At 41.2% G+C, this 20510-nt stretch overlaps 1 protein-coding gene across 1 annotated transcript in view; it reads left to right on the top strand.

Annotated features, from left to right (window-relative positions):
- The first annotated feature begins 850 nt into the window (after positions 1–850).
- Stt3b (STT3 oligosaccharyltransferase complex catalytic subunit B) overlaps positions 851–20510 on the top strand; it is a 72100-nt gene continuing 52440 nt past the window's right edge. Inside the window, exon 1 of the mRNA XM_041676972.1 lies at positions 851–1985. Coding sequence (XP_041532906.1) covers positions 1678–1985 — 308 coding nt within the window. The 5' untranslated portion in view covers positions 851–1677. The remainder of the gene's footprint in view (positions 1986–20510) is intronic.

The following is a 20510-nucleotide window of genomic DNA, read 5'->3' on the forward strand; positions in this document are numbered from 1 at the left end:
TCTCTCTAATAAGAGTATTTATTTTTGTAAGGATAGCAGCAAAGTTAGTCCCTCAGGTGGGGGGGAGTGGCTGGACCTATTAGTTCCAAGCAACCTCAAATTAGGTGCACTTGTTCATTTACCTAACCTCTGACAATGAGCGATGAGATGCAGTTTGTATTTTGCAGTTTTACAGGACATAGGTAAACCTTTACACACATTTAAAAAATTCCAGTGTTACCTAACGAGGTGGACAATTGTGAATGCACATTAGACGCCAATCAAATATTAACTGGTCTTTGTGTTTTACAACAACCCCTTCACCTGCTGTGGGCTTCTCTCACAGCAGGACCCGGCTCCAGCTTTTGTGCTTTTGTGGGTGTAGGGAGTTAGTTGTTGAGGAAGGCAAAGGTATAAGCAAGCCGCCTGGACAAGGAAAAGTTCATACATAGGGGTCTTTGGTCGGTTAGTTTGTTTAAAGTGAGAAATGGGCAACAGCTAATATAGTCCAGAAAAAATTAATTTGGAAAAAGTGGACAGGTGTAAATAATGAATTCTTGCGGTCAAAAGATTTAGCTGCAAAGGATTTCTTGGCACTTGGAAAACACAGAAACAGGAAAAATTTAAAAATATGCATTTGTCCGCCTAGCTACGTCTTGCTGCAGCTCGGACGAATTTGCCCTCTCCAAGATTTCAGCGCAGCACAACGGGGACAAGAGCAAGCGGCGAGCGGGCCACCTAGGCACAATCAGCTCAGCGGGTGGACCCACGCGCCCAGGGCAGCGCACCGCGCCTGCGCGCCCAGTCACGTGGCGGCGTTCCCCGCTGAGCGGGTTAAAAGTCACGGCCGCCGAGTACCCGGCAGGGTGGTGCTCTCTGCGTCGCTTCGGCCGGCTGGGACGCGGGACCGTCTCCTGCTCCTTGGGTCGGGATCCACGCGGGGAAGCAAGCCGAACCTCCAGGCACCCTCCCGCGGGGCCCCGAGCAGGCCGGCGCGCGAAACCGCGTCTTTCAACTGACAATGAAATCGTAGCCGCCACTGGCGGCGAATAGGCGCGAGGCCGCGAGGGGGACGGAGGGCGGGCCATTCTGCCGAAGCCCCGCCCAGGGCCCCGCTCGCGCTCCTATTGGCGTATGCCGTCGTTCCGGCCCCGCCCCTTAACGGACCTGTCGCTCTGTGACAGGCGGAGGGGCCAGTTCCTGTTGGGCGAGGGGGCGGAGTCAGAGGTGTCTTGAGCTCCGCCCGGACTTCAGGGGGCTCCTCCCCCTTTGTGCTCCTCACGGCGGGGCGGGCGTGAGGAAGGGAATGTCATTGCCGCTCGGAGCCGCCGCTCCTCTGGCGCCCTCGTCCCGTCGGCTCTCGCCGCCGCCGCCGCCGCCTCCTCAGCCGCACGGGGGACACGGATGGCTAGTGGGGCGCAGGGGCCTTCTGGGTTGAGACCGCGGCGGTCGCTGCCGCTGCCGAAGCAGAGACTCCGGATCGCCGCCGCCGCCTCCTCCTCCACCCCCAGTGTCCCGGCCTCGCGGTGCTGAGGGCGGGAGTGCGCCGAGCTCTTCCTCCGCCTCCGCCTCCTCCTCCTCGTTTTCGTCGCCGTCGCCCTCCTCCTCCTCCTCCTCTGGGTCTCCGCCCAGCACCCCTCGCTCCAGGCGGCGGCGGCGGCCGCGGAGGACGAGCGAGACCCGCCGCCGGGGCACAACATGGCGGAGCCCTCGGCCCCGGAGAGCAAGCACAAGTCGTCCCTTAACTCGTCCCCGTGGAGCGGCCTCATGGCTCTGGGGAACAGCCGCCACGGGCACCACGGGCCCGGAGCCCAGAGCGCGTCCAGGGCGGCGGCGGCGCCGAAGCCGGGGCCCCCCGCGGGGCTGTCCGGGGGCTTGTCGCAGCCGGCCGGGTGGCAGTCGTTGCTCTCCTTCACCATCCTCTTCCTGGCCTGGCTGGCCGGCTTCAGCTCGCGCCTCTTCGCCGTCATCCGCTTCGAGAGCATCATCCACGAGTTCGACCCGTGGTGAGTGTGGCCTCCCTTCCCCCGCGCGCGGGCAGCCGCGCCGTTCCCGGCGTGTCCGGAGCCCCGCCGATTCCAGCCGCTCTCACGCGGCCCGGGCCGGGCGCGCCCCCTCACCCCCGCCCGGTCGGCGAAGTTTGCCCGGGAGCGGAGCCCCGATTCCCGGCCGCCGGCGTGGGCCGGCCCTTCCCCGCGCCGCGCCTCGCCTCGTCCGCCTCCCGGGGCCCCTTCCCCACGCCCTCTCCGCCGCAGCTTTGCGCCTTGTTACATTTTATTTTATTTCTCCCATTCCTGCCTTCCGGGCAGCCCCGAGATCGCCTTCTGGCCTCTGGGGGTGACTCGGAACCCCTCGTCCACTCAGCCCCGCAGTTTCAAGCTTTCCCCTTCTCTCTATTTTCTCTCTTGGAGAGTGGAGTGTTAGAGGTTAGGGGAGGAAATGTTACCCCGAAAGCAAACGCGGTGCTAGCGGCTCGTGTTTTTCCCGCACCAGGTATTTTCAAGTGTCTCTTTTTTCCCCCCAAGGCCCTGAAGTGCACTCGGCACGCCACAGTTTCCACAGTTGTATTGGGTTGCTCTTTAGAGCGAGATCGTTATTCTGTTAGCCGAACTCTCGCCCTCGGTGTTACCACAGCATCCGACAGCGTTGCGTGAGTTCCTTTATTGGTCTGTGCAGGAAGGTGGAGAAGGGAACGCTCAGAACCGAGCTGCTGGGAGCGCTAGATCGTCGTGCCGGAGTTGCACGGCACTGCCTGGCCTTGGGTTTAGGAATTACCCCACTCGGAACCCCGAGTTACCTAGAAGGGAAGATTACTTTAACTTTCTCCCCGCTGGCCCAACCTGAGTGAAGTTTTTTTTTTCCCATCTGAGAGAAACAGTGTGTGTGCCTCTTTAGTTTATTCGGCGGGCTGCCCTATCAACCTTGAATTAATCTTACTTGTAATTAGACCTAATTAAACGTTAGAGTATTTGTCCTCCCATTTGAAATGCACAGAGAATCTTCTTAAGAGCAAATAAATAGGTAATAAATAAGTTTTTGTGGGGGGCTTATATGTTAAGATTTAAATTGTGCTTTAAGAAAAATATTTATGCTGCAACATTTATTAAACACCAGAGGGGCCTACTCAAGGAAAATTGTGTTTAGAGAAACAATTACGGTGACAGCCTTCTGTGAGATGTTTTCGTCCCATTTTAGAGGTTTCGTTTTTTTTTCTAACATTAGTTTAGCCATTAAAATGGCCATTATTTTATTTGGAATCACATATTGATGTGAATAACATATAAACCTAAGAATATTTGTAAAGTATTACTAACTGGATAGGGTATTCTTTTGAAACACTTAAGCAATTAGATTAAAAATGAAATTGAGACCAGAAATGAAAACCACTAGAATTACTGAACATATGAAAAGAGAAAGTTGTGTCTTTTAAGATGAAGATAGAACAGGGTGGCTGATTGACCAAACGTTTTTGTGTTTTTTTTTTTTAAAAGGGAAATGTTTCCAAATATATTTCCAGAAAGTAATATTTTCATAAATAAAAGTCTGTTAACTGCTTAAGGGTTACTCAGAAACTGTAGACAAATGCACTACTAAACTAAATGATGAGGTGATTGGGGGAGGGGTCATTTTCATCCTTATTTTGAAGGGGGGTTATAAGTCTGCATCAAGTCAGTCTCCAGTAAAACTGCATAATATAATGAGAAGGCTTAGATTGCTTTAAAAAACAGATATGCTATTAGAAAATGAATAAGAAACATATCTTCAGTTCCAAAGCACAATTTGAGAGCATAACTTCATTCTCATGAAGACATTTTGTTCCTATTCTGCTATGTACGGAAACACGTTTTAGATATATTTGTCTTTCATCTGGATCTGTTACATTTGAATTTTCATTCATATATTCTGATCTGCAAGTGTCCACAGCTCAGGACTACTAAACTTAGCTATCCCATCTACCTTTGGTGGTGTTAATCTTTGTTTATTCTTAATGTTTATGCTCTTGATTTTAGAGTATTCTAATTAGCAAGTAGATAGAGGTAATAAAGAAATTGTCCCTGCTTGGAGACTTGTCCATAAGAATCTCACCTTAGTTTTTCTTTTCATAGTTGTTAACGTTAGGCATGCCATTCATTCTTCCATCTCATAATCGTTCCTGAAAAAATATTTACAAGGGAGGTTGTGTAGATTGCCTGTTGCCTGTCATTACTTTTGACTTGAAACAGTTTTTCTCCAAAACTAGTAATAACCCCAGTGTCTCGTACTACCTTGAAAGTGGCTCAGATTACCATGCAGCAATGAGGACAACCTTTGGTAATATTTAAATGTTCTGACTGTTGCCACAAACCAATTTATTCTGGCCTGCCTCCTTCAGCCCCCTCCCCTTCCATTTCTGCATTCTTTCTGTGAAAGGCTGTTTGATTGTGAGCTGCTCCTATAAATTTTACAGTAACTCTTGAATTGTGTGAGACTTTGGGTAGCTGCCAAAAATGACTTGTTACCAACTTGCACTTAGTATCTTTGTTACCCAAGTTATAAAACTTAGGAACTGCTCTAAGAGGTGTAGTATGTAAGGGTTTTTAATTAAGTGTCATTTTGAGAACTTGGCAACATTTTTGGGTTATAATATCACCTTTTCATGCTAGTGATTTCCTCCCTTCTCGGTTGAGTTGGTGCGATTCCAGGAAGCAGTTGAGAGTGTTCTGTAGGTGCCAAGCTTTGATTGACCAACTAGTTTAACAGCATCTAACTTTTATCTTTTTATCTGAAATAGTATTAGTTCTTGCATAGTTTCTCTGTGATTGTGAACAACTTGCTTTGCTGTTAGCTTCTGACAGACTGTGGTAGCTCCCTCCATTAGTGTACTCTGTGAGGAGAGTCCCTTGCTCCACCTGCACTGCTTTTGAGGGACTTCTAGAGAGAATTTAGGTTTTAGCTACAGTTACCAAAAAGGCAGCAGAAACTGGGCACCCTGGGGCACACTGTCCCATTCTTGCATAGTAGATCTTGTCTACACACACATCTTTTTCTGTTTTGTTAGGACTGAGTTTTAGAGGACAAGGAATGTTTTTTCCTCAGAAACTGTGGTGTAAATAGGTTAATTAGGGCAAGCCTTGGAAAGTAAGCTGTTTATGACTTGGGGACTGCTTCCTGTCTTTTGAGGTCTCCCATGTTTTTCTTCACTTTACAGATGACAAAAAAAGAAAACCAAAAAACTGTTGGTCCCATTTTTGAAAAGGATGTAGTTTTAAAACACAAAGCTTCCCAGGTCTTAAAACCCTCTGACTGTGAAATCATTAGCAGCAGCAGTCCAGCTGCATCCAATCAGGATCACACCACCACTAATGTTGCGGTCTATCTACACTTGCTAGCCGAGAACTTCTGGGACCCTCCTGAGTTAGAAGCACCTGTATGTATTGGGAAGTGCTTGAGTGGCTGGTTTTGAAGGTGTCTTTGCACCTGCCCTACTTGCAGTCACTGTAACCCTCTCATAGGAGTAGTCAGGAATTCCATGAAGCATATATATGATAAATCCCGAAGCAGTTAGCATCGTTTCCTTGAGGGTTTCTTTTCTTTAGGGCCAAACTGGGGGACCGTATGCCTTTCGATGTCGTGAGCAGTTTGCACGAAGACGGTTGTCCACCAAGCGTTAGAAATAAAATGTTTCTTCTCTGACTCTGAATCTATGGATGTTGAAGTAACTTGACAGCCTATCTCTGCCTGACCTCCAGTCTTAGTGCTGAGTGTGTAGAAAAATTATTAAAATATTTTTCATTGTACTGTCTTCCTGTTCACCAGTATACCTGTGTTCCCAGAATTAACTTTCTACAAGGCTCATGTTACTTGAGTGACCAAGTCTCATTTCACTTTCTCTCTAAAACAAAAGTCTAGGGCTCTACAATACTGCCGCTGCTTTGCGTTCAAAGCCTGCACATTTCAGTAGATCTGCCTTCTGCTAATGATGGTGCTGTAAGTTTCGACATACAAGAGAGTTGAATTTTAGAGTGGACAGTCACATCCCTACTACTTATGTTCTCCAGTTAATGTATTTTGCCTATGACTGTGCTTACACCCTTCTAGATTCTAGAATCTGGAGAGACTGTTGGTGCCTTGATATAGGATGCTACCCTGGTCCCTCTGCTCCGTGATAAAGGAGAACTTTCTTTCCAGACCGCATTTGTTTTCTGTAAAACCTGAGCTCAGCATGTTCAAATAACTGTTTCTTCCCTTGGACTGCAGGTTGGGATCTGATTCCATCCCTTTCAGGTTTGGTCAGTAATTTTACCTGAGTATACTGTAAGCCAGTGCATTAGCCATGTCTGTTAAATGACCTGGCTTTGCTGAATCTGCTGTCTCGAGAGAAAGTCTGAAGTAGTTGATTGTTGGTTTTATTAGACTTATTTATGTAGAACGTCTGACCTCTTGAATTGTATTGCTGTTTAGCCTATTGTCACTGCCATGTAAATAACACAGCCTGAAAACATACACACTAATATTACAGGGGTCAGATTTGGGTCACCCTGCTGATTCTGATTGATGATACTTCTCATTTTTAAACCTTTTATGCTTTCAGAAAAGGGTTCTCTTCCTCACCTTAACGAATTTTTCTTCCTTTCCTTTTCTTGGCAAGGACTATGAAGCCCAGGTTGGCAGGTGGGATTACAAGTGTATCCTGCCACATCCTGCTTCTCACTTTACCTGCTTCTGACCACAAATAATTTCCTAGGACTTAAAATGGATGGAAATGGCAGTACATGGGATAAAAGGAAAGAGCTCAATGTCTAGTGGGAGTAAATGTTGGAAGAGATGGGGCACTTGTTCCAGAAGCTCCTGTGTTTTGAGCATATTTGTTAACTGGCATTTGTAGGCTGACCAAAAGATCTAACCACTTTTTATGGTTTGTGTATTTAGGAAAATGCTTTCTTAGTTTGAGACATCTGAACATTTTGGAATAGATCTTCAACCTTATAAATTAATGTCCATTTATACAAATTTATACCACTTGAAGATAAGCACATCTGTGAGTTACTGCATGTTCAGTGAGTTAACCATATCATTTACAACGTTTCCTTTGTGGAACTTAATGTTACAGGAAGCATTAACATGTTCCTAGTAGTAATGCTTGCCTAAGTTTAACAGTGTCTTCCAGTCTTATAGTTACCTTTGAATGGAGGAAATGGGGCAAAATCTTCAGACAAACTGTTTTAGTTCAGTGTTTTTCAAGTCTAAGTGATTACAAAGTCTGTTTTTGCTGTACCCCTCCTTTAAGGTAGGTTTAAAATAAAATGTCTTTCATTTGCTTCTTTTCCCTTTTTCCTGAGACAGGACTTCTCTGTGTAGCCGTGGCTGTCCTGACCTCTACCTTCCAAGTGCTGGCATTAAAGAGTTTTGCCCCCACCACCAGCTTCATATGTTTCTTAGTCGTCTGTTCTGTATGAGAACAGATTGGCCCATCAAAATGCTTGGTCATAGCCCTCTCTAGCAAAGTAAGCTTGCTAGTTGGATGATAGGTAGTTATTTTGATATAATTAATGTAGGGGAAGAAGAAAAGTTCATTGTTTTAAGTTTTGTTGTTATTGAAGATGATTAATGATTTTTCAGAAATGGACCTTTTGAAAAAGAAAAGATAGGGTCAAATTGAATATTTCCACTGAGGTTTGTTTGTAAATAAATTCATAGTGTGAGTTTGGAAGCATTAAGTCATTCCAGAGTTGGAATTTTGAGTGGACAGCTGTGCTTTTAGAGTAGACTCAGAATTCTGTAGGTAAATAGATGGCACCTATCTTGTTTCCAAGACAAAAGGACCTGAGGAGCATGCATAAACTACCTAAAGGTAGTTGAGCCTTTTCATGTTGAGGTTTTTTTGAAAGTTCAGAATATGAGATGGTTTTTTTGTTGTTGTTGTTTATTACCACTCATTTTGAATTGAGGGTGTTGAAAATAATAATAGTTCAAGTGTAGATGTGGAAACAGGACTTCTGTATAAAGTTTAATTTGGAATTTGTGATGTAAAAAAAATCTGTAGGTATGAATTGCCTGTTACTGACGTTAAGTAATAAAACTATTTTTTTGTGTTCAACCTTAGTAAAAGGGAAATGTTTTTGCAGAGTAGTTAAAGAAATTTTACTTGTATTAGTAAAATTCTAAAGTATTGATAGTCAAGCTGATGAGTTTCTTTTCTAAGCATAAGCTTATTAACCCTTCTCAAATACACATTCTTTTCTCCCCAGTATGTTTTTTTTTAAAGTTATAGCTGACAGTCCTTTCAACATACAAAAGACTTCAAATGATTGTTTTAACTTAAAATATTGGCAGTTCTTGCTCTTTCCTCTCAGTATCTAATGCTGCAGTTTATAAAGAGAGCGTGTGTGTGTGCGCACACACCTGTGTACTAATGTTAAAGGTGAACTGTTGTCAACAACATTACAAAAATTAAAATGAGTAGTAACTCATACCTAAGTGTACATTATGCATACCGTCCATTACCTTTGTTGCTGGCCACATTTGTCTGCAGAAAGGCATGAGGCTAAATGGACTGGCACAGAAGAAGGATTGTGCCCAGAAATCTTTATGAAAGTGAATTATTGCACCAGTCGTTGAGATGTTCTTGAAGTACCTGTAAAAAAGACAGGGAAAAGTTCCTTTTCACTTGAAATAACAATTGATCTTTAAAATTTTTTGTTTTTGTTTTTTTTTTTTTTTTTTGAGACAAGGTTTCTCTGTAGTTTTGGATCCTGTCCTGGAACTAGCTCTTGTAGACCAGGCTGACCTTGAACTCACAGAGATCCGCCTGTCTCTGCCTCCTGAGTGCTGGGATTAAAGGCATGTACCACTGCCTGGTTAAAAAAAAATAATTTATTGTTTTATATGTATGTTTTATTTTCATATATGTTTGTGTACTATGTGTGTACCTGATGCCCACAAAATCCAGAAGTTACAGTTTTGCATTGCAATATAGGTGTTGGGAATTGAACCCAGGTCCTTTAGAAGGGTAGCCGGTGCTCTTAACCACTGAGGCATCTCTCGAGCCCTAAATAGCAAATGATCATAAAGCTAACTCTCTTTAGATGGAGTCATCCTTTTCCCTTGAAAGGTTGAATCTCTCAGAAGACTCAGAGGATACAGGAAGCAGGGCATGGGAATACCACTCCATTGCCTTTCTGGAGACAAATGATAATGGAATCAATTTAAAAAACTGTTCAGGAACTGGGCTTTGGGGGAGGAGGTATAGTGGTTTGGACTGTATGACTGCAGTCCTAGCTACTTTGTGAAACTGGGGTTGTGAACTTTCTTGAACTTCTGGTTTTCAAAGCAAAGAGTGTGTGTGTGTGTGTGTATTAAAATTAAGTGAATGGATGGTTGATAATTCTTTTGTAATTTCAGACAGGATTTCACTATGCAGTTCAGGCTGGCCTAGAACTTGTGAGGTAGCGCAGACTGCCTGCAATTCTCCATCCTGCTTCAGTACTACCACATCCTTCCCCTAAACCCTCTCAGGTGCTGGCTGGAACCATGCGTAGCAGTAAGTTTGGTGTATGTGTATGTGCACACATGTGTACATGCATGATCACTTGTATGTGAGCAAGTTGATGTCATATGTCTTCCTTGAATCACTCAATGCTGCACTTACTGATCCAGGATCTCTCACTTGAACCCAGAGTTTGCTGATGGAACTAGTCCAGTTAGCCAGCTTTCCAGGACCTTCCTTGCCTCTACTTCCCAGCAAAGTAGAATTACAAACAGACCATCACAACCACCCGGCATTTCATGGGTGCTGGCAGTCTGGAACACCAGTTTTTTGTTTTTACCCATGAAGCTAGCTCCTTAGTCCCAGACAGTGATTATGTCTGGAAAGACAGGGTGTTGGTATTGAGTTGAAAGAATTTAGTTCTAAGAATGTACTGTTGTTGTGTGTTGGTGTCTTTTTTTGTTTGTTTGTTTGTTTTTTGTTTTATGAGGAATTCCCAATTTTGGATGGTGTGTGTGTGCTTTTGTTTGTGTAGATAAAAAATCTTGAATGACTTCTCTGCCTTCTCTTACTGTTTCCCAGGTTGTTTTCTTCTAGTGCAGCAGTTCTCAACCTATGGATCAAATAGCGCTTGCACAAGGGTTGCCTGATACTGTCGGAAAACAAATATTTGCATTATGATTCATAACAATAGCAAAACTACAGTTATGAAATAGCATGGAAATAACTTTATGGTTGGAGGTCGCCACAGTGTGAGGGGTTGGATTAAAGGGTGGCAACATTAGGAAGGTTGAGCTAGTTAGTGTTCAGTGGTTTTTGCTTGGTTGTTTACTGTGTCTTATCTTCAGGTAGACTGAGAAAGAGGCATATTAGGAAGAGTTTCTCAAATACCATCATCAAGGATAAAGTTGATTCAAAGAATGGTAAAAGGTCATTGGCCTTCATATAGAACCTGAACTATATTGGGCTGTGAGAATTGGGTGTCTGTGAGCAAATGCTTTATAGTATCAGGGAAGTGACTCTAGTTGCTAAGGCTTCCTTTTATAATTAGAAAGCCCTTCTTAAGTGAAATGAATGAGAAAATTCACATGCATTTTTCTTTTGTGGTTAGAATGATTTTGATCAGATTTGGTAGTGTTTTCTGCTGTGTGTTAGAAAACCCATGCAACTTGAGTGGATAACGTTTATTTCTTTTGTGAACAAATAATGGGCTGTCATCAAACTTAATTCATTGCTGAAGAAAAATTTAAATCTGGAACTGCCTTTCTTAAAATTCTCAGTTGAGCCAGACAGTATTTGAGTTCTATAATCCAAACTTTAAAACTTAAGCCAGATAGCCTAAGAGAGTTGTTTATCCTATCTCATCATCTCAGACACCATTCAGAGTGTGGCATGGAATGATGTAAATGCCTTGAATTAGTCTCCACTTGGGTAATGGGTTCAGTGTGATGATAGAAGCCCCTTTTAATGCCCCTGATCATCAGTCCTCTTGTATGAATCCCCAAGTGGAGATCCTCTCCTGAAATGTCTTATGTAATGAAACATGCCAGACACACTTTTTTCTGGAAAATAATCTGATAGCCATTTATTTGCCTCATGTGAGAAGTTAATTGGTATTGGCTCTAATAATAACATTATAAAACAGTCTTTCATTAAACTTCACTGAGAACTATGCAGTTGACTAAACAGGCTGAAGCCATTTTTTGAAGTTTCACGTCTGTAAAGTAAAAATACTCAAGGAGACCATGTTTTTGTTTTTTTTGTTATTTGGATTTCAATGCTCATTTGAATAAGAACACAGAAAAAACATCCCTTCATTCAAGAATATCATTTGTATTCTCCCTGCAGTATTTTACAGTATTAGGGTGTGGTGAATGCTCAGCGAGTGTGAAGAGCCTTTTGTCTTTAACTGTACCTCTTTAAAAATTAACTTGGTCTTAAACTGTACCTCTTGTTTTGGTGATAATGGTCACGTAGTTAGTCTCTTGGGTTTGACTGTAGTAGCCATAAAGTCATATGTAGTAAACATTGTAACCCGCTTTCACAATGGTACTACTTGAAGAGACAGTTGGGACCATCACTGCTGGCCACTAGCAGTAAGGGTGAATGATTCAGTGGGATGCAAAGGAACTTTGAGGGGGCTCGAAAAAGATGGCTTGGCGGTTAAGAGCACTGGTTGCTTTTGCTGAAGTCCTGAGTTCAATTCCCGGTAACTACGTGGTGGCTCATAGCCATCTAAAATAAGAACTGACACCCTCTTCTGCAGTGCGAACAGATATATATGCAGACAAAGCACTCATACATAAAAAATATATATAAATAAAATGAAAAAAGAACTTTGAGGGAAAGTGTAATTTTACTTGTATGAGTGTTTCTTATGAGTACAAATAACTCTCAAACAGTTCCTTCTCATGTTTTAACTCATTAGTTGAGAAACACTGAATTAGACAAGAAAAACTAGCTAAAATCTACAAGTCATCTTAGAGATTAAAGGATACTATATGAAAAATACTCATTGCCATCTTCATGAAAGTGGAAATAGCTTTGTCTATTTCTCATTATTAGGCTGGTCATTGAATAGTACATATCAGTGTATAAATGTTAAACCAAAATATGAGACCCTTGCCCATTTTTAAATTATTAATCAAACCCTAATAGAAATAATTGGTCTGTTATTTAATTACACTGCTGAATTCCATGTCATAATGGAGGTATTCCTGCGAGTCTTTGAACTGAAAACCTGGAATTATCTCACAGGTTTATTTTTTTTTTAATAATACTATCTGCCTCAAAAAAATTCTTTATTCCATCAATGTACTTTAAAAAAGAAAGTCTATTAATATATGTGCACAGCCCCAGTTTTAGTCCCCAGCACAGCAAAAGGATGACGACAGCAGTAATTTGTTCAATACTTAACCATCGTTGTGTGTGCACTGACTTTTTAAAAACTTAATAATCCTGTCCCATAGAAGTGTAACTTGAGTCCCATGACAGTTTTACTCTAGACTTTATCTAAGGGAGGCTTTTATTTTAATATGCCACCCAGATTTCTGGCCTTTGAAGGAGAAACATGATAATGAAACCATGTGAGATAAATGAAATAAATCTAATCTTAACATAGTTAAAGGCCAGTCATATGTTCAAAGTAGAAAAAATGAGCTTGAGTAACTAATTTAAAAAAACAGCTATTTATTTATGGTTGCTTAATTGAGTCAGTTATTTCCTTAAAAGGGAGACATTTTTCTCACCATTTAAGATTGTTTCAGTTGTTAAAGTAATTTACTGGACCTAACGTGCTTAATATAAACAGCTTTTGTACAGAAGGGTTTCCTTTTTAAATAAAATCACTTTGGATATTTAAAAAGCATTTACATCATTTAAGTGATATTAGTTAGATCTATTTAGCTTGAGTCACAATATATGACATTGCTAATAAATGGAGGGGCATTTAAAATGTAACATGCACATAAATGGAATATGTGTACTCTGTATAATTGTGATGACATTGGGATTCTACCTAGTGGCTGCAGAATGAGGACATGGCCATCTTCATATTTACATGTTTCTTATCCAGCCTGTCTTCTTATTTTTCCTGCTGCAACTAGGAAACCATTCTGACTTTTAAAACAGATTTTATTTTTGATTATACATATATGCATTTGTCAGGGGTATGTGCACCTGAGTGTAGGTGTCCACAAAGTCTAGAAGAGAATGAATAGCTGAAGTTACAGTGGTTGTGAGCCACTTGATGTGGGTACTACGAACTGAACCTTGGTTTTTGCAAGAACAATATTTTTAGCTGCTGAACCACCTCTCCAGCCCTCATTTCCATCGCTGCCTTTATAAACAGAAAAAGCCCACTTTTATCTGTAAAGAGCATATTGGTAAGTTTTGGAGTTTTAAGAGATAGCCTTCTCTCTTAAAAGTACTGTGTCAGGGACTCACTGTAGCCCTGGCTGTCCTGGAACTGGGTATGTAGATCAGGCTGGCCTTTAACTCACATATCTGCCCACCTTTGCAAATGCCAGGATTAAAAGTGTGTGCTGCCACATCAGACAATAATCTTACTTACACATGTTTTATTTTGACTTGGAGTTTTGCATTTACTAGGTAATGAATTTGGGGGCTCTAATTTTTTATTATGATAACACTTTTCCAATATATGCATATGTATGTTTGATAGCTGTGTACCTGAGCTAACATTTTATTACATTTCAACTATCTATAAAGATACCATCTCAGAACTTGATAACACAAGCAGCCAGCACTTGTATCAACCTGTATGAGAAGATTGTAGTTGTCTCCACAGACTGTACACCAGCTGGGACTAGAATGCCTCAGATGCCTGGGCTTTGGTGAGATCCGGGAACTTTGACTTCATTAGTCAGAGCTTTGCCTCTTTTGTGTTGTTACTTCAGTTGCCTCACTGCATGGCTCCTGGGCTTCAAGAGAGAATCCCAGTATGGGAAAAGCGGTCTGGCGACTTGGAGTGAACTGTATCAGTTCCTGAATATTTTACAGTTCAGATGACATAGGCCTACCTCAGTGTCAAAAGAGGACATTCACATAGAGGTGCAGAATTATTTGAGATTATCTTTAGAAATTTACCACAATATCTTTATCATTTTAATCTAACTTTGGCCACTTTGAGTTTTTTATTTGTCTTTTATTTGCTTATATTTAAGACAGGGTCTTGCTGTATAACTCAGACTGCTTTCTCCTGCCCAGTTTCCCAAAAGAGGTCGTATATATCTCCTGTATAGGCATACATCACCGTGTTTGGCCCTAACCAGTTTCTAAAATTGTCTTTTTCTTAATGGTTTAATAAGAGGCTTCATATATGCACATTTATTTACATATATGTATCACTCTATACTAAATTGAGGCTAAATTTGTGGATATTTTATTTCAGCTTGTAATTTAACAACATTTTATTCCCTACTTCACAGATGTGCTGTAGTTAGTGTATATTAAAAGAATGTATTCTTGAAGTCAGATAGCTCCCAAAGATGACATTTTGTTTTAAAGAATGGTGTTTGCAAAGGAATACAGTTAGGTGTCCATCAACCTATTATATACTTTCTCAAAAGAGGTCAAGGCTTAAAAAAACTTCTGATTAATCAGCCTGTGACATTTTGTTAGGAGTATGCCAAAGACAGGTGTTGCTGGAGAATTGATGGCTCTAGAACCAGTACATTGAGCTCCAAGTGTTCTTCTCCAGCATTGTTCACCTTATTTCGTGGTTTTTCCTTCTGAGTTATTCATTTGGATCAGTCTCTGCATGAACTTGCATACTTGTTTCCCATTGCCTGGCTAATTACTATCAGTCAGTGTTCTTTCTGAGGGTGTGCTGAGTTTTCAGAGGATGAAGGGTTTGGCTCATACTGGAGATTCTTTTGCCTACCTCTACTTTCATACTTTAGCATGGAAATTAAGGTTCTCAAGTGTTGTGGCCAAAATAGTTTCAAAATAACATAAACTTCAGAAATTCAGTGAGTGTTCAAATGTTTTCCCTATGTTCTTAGATTGCTGTAGATAGGTACCAAACAAAACTGAGTTACTTCAGAAGTGAGTACACCAGTGAGCAGAATTGATGTCCAAAATGCAAAGCTTTGAGGGAAATGAAACTGCTTTCTTTCATGCCTGGACAAATATATTTGTAGACACTTCCTCTCTGCTCTCAAATTAGGAAGATTTGTTTGTGTAGTTTCTGGTTATTTCAGTTCTTTACATTGATAGCACCCCAGTAGGCCTAGTGCAAACATGGCACCTCACATTTCTTGAATTTAATACTCAAACACAGCACCACACACCTATTTAAACTTTAATCCTACCAGTAGGTAGGCGGATTTGTGTGTTCAAGGCCAGCTTGATTTGCACAGTTAAGTTCCCTGCTAGTCAAGGCTAAGTAGTGAGACCTTGTCTTGATAAATGAATTAGGTAATAAATATCCAAATACAGAGGTAGAAATTAAACAGCATTTCTCATTGGAAGGGTTTTCTATTATTTTTATTTTCCCCTTAGGTTGGGAGGGGGTGTCAAAATAGGGTTTCTCTGTGTAGCCCTGACTGACCAGGAACTAGCTCTGTAGACCAGGCTGGCCTCAAACTCAAGATATCTGCCTGCCCCTGTCTGATGGAATTACAGGCATGTACCACTACTGTCAGTCTGGAAGGATTTGTACTTGTAGTGGATACACAGCTTCTTGGGGCTTTGATTCAAGTGCTTGGTGTGGTAAATGTGTGTAATCCTGGTTCTCGAGAGTCTCAAGGGCTGAACAACTTAATGAGACCAAGTCTGATCTGGGAATGCTATCTACCAGTGGCTCCCATCATTGCCTGTAGAAGCTTTTGTTCATTATTTGCTCTTTGACTTAAAGGTCATAAAGCATTAATTACTCTTATCAGAAAACTAAATACAGTAAGACTGCGACCCTGTTACCTAGACAAATTATCGGTGTCAAGTAATTTGGCAAAAAAAAAAAAATGCCAAATTCCACCATGTTGAGTATAGTATGGGCCATTTGTAAAACAAAATTCAGTAAGTGAGCCTTTGTCTTGGTGTCCAAGTTGAGTATTAAAACACAGATGTATTTAAGGATGTCAGCTTATGAATATGCCTCCTCTTAGGTCTTGAGAACTAAAATGTCCAAGAAGGCCTGTATACATTGCCTTCTTCTGTGTATGCCAACCTTTAGTTTATCCCTTGTTACTGCCCCACCCCCACCAGAGTATTTCTTGTAAAATGATGTTCATTTTGCTTTCGAGTTTTAGTTGACCAAACCACTTTTATCATAGCAAATGTAGATCATGGGACATTATTACTTTAGATCATGTTTGCCGTATATCTTATTTCTATAGCAGATGAATTTATTTCCTGGTTTATGCATATTTTATATGTATACAAATACATTTTATACATATAGCTGATTAGTTGGAAAGCCTGTTTATGTGGTATAATAAATAATTGTGTCTAAAGTAGTATTGGAGATTTCTATAACATGTTTGTAGCAAATCCTATTTCATAAATATTGTATGTATATTTAATAATTATTGTATGTATAATAAAAAACACAATCTTTCCTATATCTTAAGTTTTTGATTTAGTCTATATTGGACTTAGCTGAGCAGAGCTCACTGGATAGAATCAAATATTCATTTTTATATGTACTAATTTTTTTTTGTTCATATAATAGCATATCTTATTTGGATATTTCAATTTTAGTTCTTACTAACTTTTCATTATTTTTTACCAATTAGTTTTTTTTTTAATTATTTAATGTGGGGATGGGAGGTTTATATGCCATGGCACACAGATAGAAGTTGGAGGACGACCTGCCAGAGTCCATTCTCATTCTATCATGTGGTTTCCATCCTCTGAGCCATCTTACCAGCCTCCTGTTAGTTTTTGGTTTTTTTGTTTTTTTTGTTTTTTTAATGTTCATTATAGCCAGGTGTGCTGGGATGTACATGTAATCCCAGCACTTTGGAGGCTGAGGAGGGAGTATCCCGAGTTTGAGGCCAAATTGGCCTCAGAGGAAGAGCCTCTCTCAAAACAGAACAAACCTCATGTCGTTGATAGTTCAGAGAGATTGTCCACTTCCAGGGGAATTGGCGGCAGACAGTTAAAGCAGATATTATCAGATGGGTTTGAGACAGGGCCCTTATTTGTGGTTAATATGTGTTGTGAAGTTTGCTGTGTTATCCGATTGCACACATCACTTTGAGGGAGAAGAATGAGGGTGACTTAAAGGAGAGTGGCAAGATCATTGCAGACTTTACACAATCCTTTCTCCTGCTGTACTCATCAGTAGAGAAGATGCTTTGTCTCACTACATACTCTTGCTGCCGAAGGTCTTGTATCAAAGTGGCCCGCCTGTCAGTGGAGTTGGGGAGCATCATCTCAGGGCCAAGTGCCTGTGCTCCACTGAGGACATTTATGGTGGTACAGCAATGACTGTTTGGTCCCTTGATTTAAAGTTTTTTTCTTTTCTTTTTTTATGTTATATTATGTATACAGTGTTCTACCTGTGTGTGTCCTTGCCATGACATCAGAAGGTGTCATCAGATCTCATTACAGGTGGTTGTGAGCCATCGTTTGAGTACTGAGAATTGAACTCAGTACCTCTGAAAAAGCAGTCAGTGCTCTTAACTGCTGAGCTATCACTATAGCCCTGAAGTTCTTTCTCACGCATCATTGGTAGTCCTCTGCTGTACATTCTTGTTTTGGCATACTTTTCTTTGATTTCCATATCTTAAGTTATAAACTTGACTGAAGATGTCAGCTGGTGCAAGTGCGTTTAAAATTCCTTTTGTAGCCATACTGAAATAAAGCAGGCTTTTTTCCCCACCCTCTGTGTACTTAATGAAGCTATTTGTGAAGTCTGGCTTCCTTGGGTTTTTGATCCTGCCGCTAGGTGGCAGAGATAATAATAAAAGGCAGACAGAAATGCCAGTGTTAGTGTATGCTTAGTTGGTGTTGTTTTCTGGCTTTGTTAATACTAAATTTGGGGTGAATATTGAAGTCTCAACTAGAGGACCTACCTAACTCTGTAAGAACAGCTGTAAAAAGTGTGTATCTTGAGTAGAGTTAGTAACAAGGTAAAGGAGAAAGAATGGAAAACCTTTTGTCTTTAAGGTAATCATTGGTGTTCATTTTAAAAAATTATTGTTGTAGTGCTGGTGGTGTGTATATATGAGGGTTCACTTGCCACAGTGCCTCATCTGCTCCCCTACTCCACTGATATAGGCGGGCCACTTTGATACAAGACCTTCGGCAGCAAGAGTATGAACTGAGACAAAGCATCTTCTCTACTGGTGAGCATAGCAGAAGAATGGGAAATGCTGTGTGAAGTCTGCAACCATCTTGCCACTCTGTCTGCCTCAACTTTGTAAAGTCTGTTCTCCTTTTCACATTTACATGTGAATAGATGTAACATTTTGGGGTTGGAACTCAAGTCACCAGGCTTACTGTGACAACTACCTTCACCTGCTTAGTGTCTCAGCTAACAGTGTTCTGGCCTGCCTTGCATTCTGTATGCCCCTTTATTGAATTTGACTTCTATTTCTTGATTCTGTTAGGCTTGCTTTAGTATCTACAGCTGGTCATTCTTTTGGTGTTACTGTTTACTTTCCTACTTACTAGGTTGAATACATCTTAACATCATTGGTTTTTTTTTTCTTTTATTTATTTTTTTGGTTTTTTTGAGACAAGGTTTCTCTGTGTAGTCCTGCCTGTTCTGGAACTCACTCTGTAGACCAGACTGGCCTCAAGCTCACAGAGATCCGCCTGCCTCTGCCTCCAGAGTGCTGGGATTAAAGGCGTGCGCCACCACCGCCTGGCTGGTTTTCATGGTTACATGTAAAATCCTAGAACTATTATGTATAAAATGTAGAACTTCAGAGTGTCCGTGTAAATATTTTTTGCCAAATAGATTTTTTTTTAAAAAAGAGCTTGTTGATAGCCTTGAAAAGAGTGATAAGAAGCTAGAGATAGAGGGTAGCATATGATTACATGATGCTTTAGAACATGTAGCTCAGTTAGTAGAGTGCCTGACATGCATGAACTCTGGGTTTAATCCCTAGCACCACATAAATCAGGTGAAATTGGTGCATGCCTGTAATCTAGCACTTAGGAGGTGGAGGCAGGAGGATTAGAAATTGAAGGTCATCTTCAGCTGCATAGTGAGTTTGAAGCTAGCCTAGGTTATATGAGACTTTTTCTCAAAAGAAAAGGAAGACTTCTTGGTCCTCTGAGCAGTCTTTCACCAGAGACTCAATGCTGGTATTATAAATGAACAGCTATATTGATAAGGTGCCTTTTGTGATGTTTCAGTCAAGAATTGAATCACTAGGACCCTCAGTCCTATCACCTCAATTCTGCTAGGAGTCTAAGTGAGCTTGGAAAGGGGTTATTTCCCAGAGGAGCTCCCAAAGAAGAACTGAGCTTGCTTACACCTTGACTGGAGCTGCATGCTCTAAGCAGAGGATCTAGCTGACGTTGAACTTAGCTGGGAATGTGATCCATGCAAGTATGAAGTAACAAATGAATGCTTTGGGGAACTAGTACAGATACCCTTCATAGCCCTTGCTTTGCATCTGCTACTGCCTAACATATAATCAAGAAATAGTTAATGAGCTCCTCTTATATACCAGACCTCTTATATGCCAGGTTATACAATCTTGTGAAGTCAAGCATAGTTCTAATCTAGTGGGGAAGGCAGACTTGGAACAAATAAGAATGACAGATGCCATGAAAGGCACGTGCTGTAATGAGAGCATAGATTAAATTCATGTTCCTATCTCACAGACTTGCTCTAGCCTTGCTTTTTATTATGAAAATGGTATGTACATTTTTTAGCCCTTATACTAAGTGTTCTTTCTTCCTTCTAGAACATTTCTGTTTTCCTGCGTGGTAATTAGCCCAGATTTAAGGTAAATGCCAATTGTAGAGGCCTTCTGTGAGTCCTCTAGGTAGTTGGGTTTGTGAGGAAGCAGACTGTGCCCGTGCCAGAGTGGCACATAAGGTGAGCTCTTAAGAACAGACAGAACCTGCAGGGATGCACTAGGACTTTTGCACATTGCTGGTGGGAGGCCCAGTGATAACTCCTATGGGAAACCCTTAGTGTTTTCTGAATACATGTTTATAGCCTAGAAGTGGAATTACAAAGCATTTACCCAGAGACATGCAACACATGATCTTAATGTCTCCGGCCTGTATGAGAATGCTTAATCCATCAGGGCTATCTATCACTGTTCTCAACTGGGAACATCCCCACAGCCCAATAATAGCAGTGTGAATTGTAGTCATTAGAGGGAATACTGCTTAGCAGTAAAAAGGAAAATACTGCTGCTGCATGAGTGAATCTCACATTATGTTATTTATGTAACATATGATATATATGTTACATATGTTTTATATATATATAAAGTTTTGCTACTCTTATAAAGAGTAGAACTATACAGTATATACAAAAAGAGACCAGAATGAACAGATGAATGTATGTGGTGAAAGAAGTCAGACTCAAAAGTTTGGAAAGGGAGATGACTGGAAAGGTATGCAGGAA

The sequence above is a fragment of the Microtus oregoni genome, unplaced genomic scaffold, assembly GCF_018167655.1.
Source record: "Microtus oregoni isolate MIOR12 unplaced genomic scaffold, Mior012 000028F_ref0000031, whole genome shotgun sequence".
NCBI classification, from domain to species: Eukaryota; Metazoa; Chordata; class Mammalia; order Rodentia; family Cricetidae; genus Microtus; species Microtus oregoni.